Source organism: Belonocnema kinseyi, chromosome 8 (genome assembly GCF_010883055.1).
Source record: "Belonocnema kinseyi isolate 2016_QV_RU_SX_M_011 chromosome 8, B_treatae_v1, whole genome shotgun sequence".
Classification (NCBI taxonomy): domain Eukaryota; kingdom Metazoa; phylum Arthropoda; class Insecta; order Hymenoptera; family Cynipidae; genus Belonocnema; species Belonocnema kinseyi.
In genome coordinates, this window is record NC_046664.1 from 41,278,477 (window position 1) to 41,284,097 (window position 5,621).

General features: G+C 26.0%; 1 protein-coding gene across 3 annotated transcripts in view; it reads left to right on the forward strand.

Moving 5' to 3' along the window:
* LOC117178875 (transmembrane protein 135-like) overlaps positions 1 to 5,621 on the forward strand; it is a 28,562-nt gene that overhangs the window by 18,386 nt on the left and 4,555 nt on the right. For all 3 annotated transcript variants that reach the window (XM_033370391.1, XM_033370392.1, XM_033370394.1), the window contains exons 7-8: positions 4,876 to 5,043; positions 5,146 to 5,286. In XM_033370391.1, coding sequence (XP_033226282.1) covers positions 4,876 to 5,043; positions 5,146 to 5,286 — 309 coding nt within the window. The remainder of the gene's footprint in view (positions 1 to 4,875; positions 5,044 to 5,145; positions 5,287 to 5,621) is intronic.

A 5,621-nucleotide genomic window follows, 5' to 3' on the forward strand; every position in this document is an offset into this window, starting at 1 on the left:
AGATTTCAGTGCCTAAAATAACTATTAATACATTTTATTACTGACAATTTTAGTTTATACTTAAATTTCCACTTCAAAAAACTAATTTTCAACCCGAAAAAATGCGAATTTTCAACCAAAGACATGAATTTTTTATTCAAATAGATGAATTTTCAAACAAGAAGAATAATTTTTTACCTAAGAAAATGAATTTTCAACTAAGAATATAATTTTTCGAGAAAAAAATCTTTCAACAAAATTGCTCAATTTTCAACTATAGAAACGAGTTTTAAGTTAAAGCAAAAGTATTGTATCAAAAATCGACTAGTTGAATGTTTGGATAAAAAATGAAATTGTCAACAAAATACATCAACATTCAACCATATAGAGGAATTTTCAACTAAAAAGATAAATTTTTATCGGAAGATGAAACTTTTAATCTTTATCTAAAAACGTAATCTCAAACTATATTAAAAACAGTGTTTGCAAAAGGATACACTTTCAACGAAAGAAATGAATTCTTGATTAAAATAGATGCATTTTTAAAAAATAATAATAATTCTCTACAAAAGAAAAATTAATTTTTAAATTCAAAAAGAAAAAAAATATCAACTTTTTAAAAAATTTGTATGTAAAAATGAAGTACTTTAACAGAACATATGATTTTTTTACAAAACCGTTGAATTTCCAAACAATTGTTTAAAATAAACGTTTAAATTCATTGGTATGTTGTCGACTAATGTAGTGAAATAGTTTTTTGGCGATAGAATGATGATTTTTGATCTACTTATTTAAACTTTTTTTACAGAAAGAGAATACACATTTTGGTTAAAAATTCATTTTTGTATGTTATTCTTGTGTTAAAATATCATTTTTCCACTTAAACCTTGAGCATAAAATACAATTTCCAGTTAAAAAGTGTTTTTTTTTAGTTGAAAGTTCGTCTTTTTGGTGGAAACTTTTCGTTCTTGTTTGAAAACTTATATTTTTGGTAAAAAATCATGATGTTTTTGTTACAAATTTTTTTTTTCAGCTGAAAATGAAACTATTCCATTCCTGGTTGACAAATCTTTTTTAGTTGACACTATCAACCATCTGGTTAACATTTTTTGTTAAATTCGTCATTTTAAAATTATTTTTTTGAATGAAAATGTTACGATGGGATTCATGGTTGAAAATTCACCTATTTTATAGATAATTCGTTTTTTTGTGCAAATTAATTTGGTTGAAATTTCGTATTTTTTATTAAATATTAAAATTTATTTTATTTATTAAAATTTATTAAATATTACCCTGGTCGACACTAGTAACACCAATTCTTCTTTCCATTTGAAAATGAATTTTTTTGCTTTTTCATTAATTATGTTTTTTACTGAACATGTATTAATTCCATTTTTTGTTCAAAATTTATATTTTTTAATTCAAATTCAAGTATGTATATGGTTAAAAATCCATCTCATTGATACAATATTATTCTTGTTTTTTGTGAATTCACTTCTTTGTTTAAAATCTTAATTATTCCGTAGTAAATTCGATTGTTTTCTTATTCAAAATTAAATTCTCGACTTTAATCTTAATCTGGTTAATTTTTTGTTGAAAATTATATTTTTTCGAAAATTAAATTTTTTAAACTAAAAGTGTAACTATTACGTTTTTGGTTAAATACTTATTTTTTTAGTTGCAATATTCATTTTAAAGTTGAAAATTTGACAATTTTTTTGATTTTTTTACAATTTATTTTGTTTTCATTAGAAAATTATTCTTCTGGTTTGAAAATTCATCTCTTTTGGTAAAAAACTCATTCTTTTGGTTGACCATTCAACACCCTTATTGAAAACTCGATTCTTTTTGGTTGAAAAAACATTTTTTATTGCTGAAATTTTAACTGTATCATTTTTTATTTAAAATTTATATTTTCTAGTTGAAAATTTATATATTTTTTCGTTAAAGATTGAACTATTGTGTAAACAATTTTTGTTAGCTTAAAAATGGACTGTTTTCAGTTAAAAAATCATGTTTTTTTTTATTAAATTATTCTTCGTATTTCAAAAAGCATCTGTTTTGGTTAAACATAATTTATTTTGTCTTTTTAAAAATTCTAATATTTTGTGAAAAATGTATTATTTTAATTTAAAAATTTGTTGTTTTTTTTCAAGAAAACTGACCTTTCTCAGTTAAAAATTTATCTTTTTCTGGTAGAAATTTATTCTTCTTGTTTAAAGTTCATCTATTTTAATTACGAATTCATTTCTTTCGTTAATAATCCATCTTTTTAGTATAAAAATTTTTTCTGTTGATATAATTTCTGTTGATATTTGCTCGGGTTCGTGTTCGCGCATTTCCGGCTTTACGCGAGGTTGGTCTTCGCAGCAGCAGAGTGGGGGGAACCTTCTCCCTTCATTCTTCTGTCGTTTTACCTCTTGTTAATTCTTAGGCCGTTTTTGCTCTCGCGTGTTTTTACTTCGCTTTTCCACACGTTTTTTTTTTAGTTCGCTTTTGCCCTGAGCGTGTCAATTTTTTGTTGAAAATTGATCTTTTCTTGTTCAAAATACAACAATTTGGATGAAAATTGGTCTGTTTTTAATCAAAAATTCAACTATTTTGTTAAAAATCGAATTTTTTTGTAGAAAATCATCTTCTTCTTTGCAAGTTAATATTGTTTAAAAATACTTCTTTTCGGTTAAAAATTCCAGTATTAGAGTTAAATAATTATAATTTTAATTGAATATTCATATTTATCGTTTATGTTGGAAGTAAAGTTACTTTGTTGAAAGTTAAACCCCCATGTTAAAAATTAATTATGTTAGTTGAAAATTCATCATTTTAATTGAACATTTATTTCTTTGTTTAAAAATAAGCTATTTGATTGAAAAACTTGTTTTTTCTTTGAATAAAAAGGCATTTTTTGCTGAAAATTTAATTATGTATTTTAAAAAAATTACTTTTTTTAGTTTAAAATTATTTTGTTTTTAATCTGAAAATGTAATTATTATTCGAGTTGAATATTCCACAATTTTAGATAAAAATTCATCTCTTTAATTGAACATTAATTTTTTGACTAAAAATTTAATTAATCAAGTTTTGGTTGAAAATTTATCTCTTTTACTTGAAAGTTCATTATTTTTGTTATAAATTAATCTTCTTGGCGGAAAATTCATGTTTTTGGTCAAAAATTCATTTATTCTAGTCAAAGATTCATCATTGAAACTGAAAGTTCATCTTTCTGCTTTAAAATTCAACTATTCCAGTTAAAGATTTACAATTTTAGTTGAAAATTCATCAGTTTGTCTGCAAATTTAACTTTTTTTGTGGAAAGTAATTTTTTCAACTGAAAATTGAACTCATTCCAATTGAATATTTTATAATTTTAGTTAAAAATTCTTCTGTTTGGTTTAACTGTTCCAGCTGAAGATTCATCATTTTATTTGAAAATTCATCAATTCGGTTGAAAATTGAACTATTGTCGTGAAAACCTGTTTTTATTTTTCAAACTGTATTTTTTCAGCTTAATTTTTCCAGTTTAATTATTCCATTTCTTGTTGGAAATTTATGTTTTTAGTGGGAAATTTAGATTTTTGTTTTAAAGTTCATTTATTTTGCAATTTTTTGCTCTGTTATGTTAAAAGATGTTTAGAGTTGATCGGGAAAATTTTAAAAACTTGACTGGGAAATGACCGGGAATTTAAAATCTTCCGCCGAATCGACACCCTGCTATGCCATATTTGGTTGAAAAATGATATTTTTACTTAAAAATTCAACTATTTGGATGAAAATTGATATTTTTCAGTTAAAAATTTAACTATTTAATTGAGAATTCATGTATTTTGTTGAAAAATCGTCTACTGTTTGATTACAAATTCATCTATATTTTAGAATTTTTATGAAATGATTAGTTACGTTTTTTAGTATTATCTAATTATTCGATGATGCTAATATATTTGGGAATAGCTTGTTATATAATTTTTCAAAGCATTTTAAATTTAAAATATTTGTTGAATTTCTAGAAACTGAAAAACGACATTATTCCGAGTCGATTGTTTTAAAAAATGTGAAATATATTAATGTCTCCGCAATATGAAAAACAATACTTGGCAAAAAAAACTTGCAATACCCAGAAAAACCCTGAAATTGCTAGGAAATTTTTTATGCAGGGTTTGAGTAGACACCCTGGGATTCTTCTTTTTATATGAAGAGTAGTTGCTTTTCTTCTTACAGCTTTCGGAATATTTCAAACCCACCGATTTGCAAAATAATTAACTTAAGGGCATGTGATGCTTAGAAAATTGTCGATTTTACCAGATTTAGGTTCCCCCGGATTTTTGTCTAGAATAATAAATATTTTGTCTTAAAAACCTGGGCAATGATAGCGAACATGCTACCGGACGTCCCCGCACACTTTTTTTGTGTTTTTTTTTATCAAAAATTGTTTGATATTGCTAACAACGTGCGTGTATATTTCGAGGTTATGTGTGTTACGATTCACCCGAGCGTTACTTCTAAGCTACACAATATTTTTGGACGAAAACTTTGGACTTACAAATAAACATAGTAACTAATCTCCCGGAACTAACCTTGTTTGCAGGCAATCAAAAAAGTTTATTTCATAAATAATTTCAAGATTATGGGAAAGGAAGAGATGAAAAACAATGCATATGCATAACATTTTTATTTAGCACAATAATTTTTTTTGTTATTATTCCTCAAAAAAGAGTCCGGGGACGTCCGTTATGATATTTTATAGCATCTCTGAATTCAGTTTTTAAAAATTTTCATTTTTGTGGAAAAAAAAGCCGGGGAAACTGTAAGTATCACATGCCCTTAACAGGACAGTTTTAAACAGCCGTGCAATTTTATATCGACGACGAATGACTAATTAATTGAGAATTGTGTTTTTAGGGAAGCGCCAAATTATTTAGTTATGGTTTGTGTGCCCAGTTAGCACTAAAAATAGTTTTTAAACTAAGAAGCTTAATAAAGAAGCCACGATTATTGAAAGCTACTATCTTCAAGAAGGATAATCTCAATTTAGCTCTATCTCTTGGAGGATTTTCTGGACTTTATAAGGTATTAAATGTGCAATTCTTATGGTCATGTTGTACAAATATGTATAAATTCTGCCGGTCAATTATTTATTCATTTATACGCGTTTTAATCAATTATTTACAGTTGATGTCGTGTTCATTGCGAAGATTTTACGGATATGACTCCCAATATCACGCTATTCCAGCTGGATTGATAGCGAGTATTAGTTTTGTAATGTATCCAGACATTACTATCGCTTTATATGTTATGTGGAAAGCTTTACAGGTAAGTTACTTAAAAAATGCTTTCAACCACAATTTTTAAATGTTTTAAAATTAAATTTGTTCTGAAAAAAAGATCTCCGGTAATCGGAAGTTCTGTGATTCGATTCCCAGCGGAGCGAAGGAGAAGATCTTTTCTCAGAAATAATTTTAATTCATAGTTCTATCTAGTCTGAAAAGACGTTACGAGGTTCTATTATTCTCTGATGATAATGCAGATTCCTTGACAGATTCGAAAATGATAATTGTGGGTCCGGATGCAATAAGGGCACATAAAATTTTTTCGTGCGAAAACGAAGTCCCCTGGAGGCTTTAGAAAAAATTTTCGAATTTTAATTT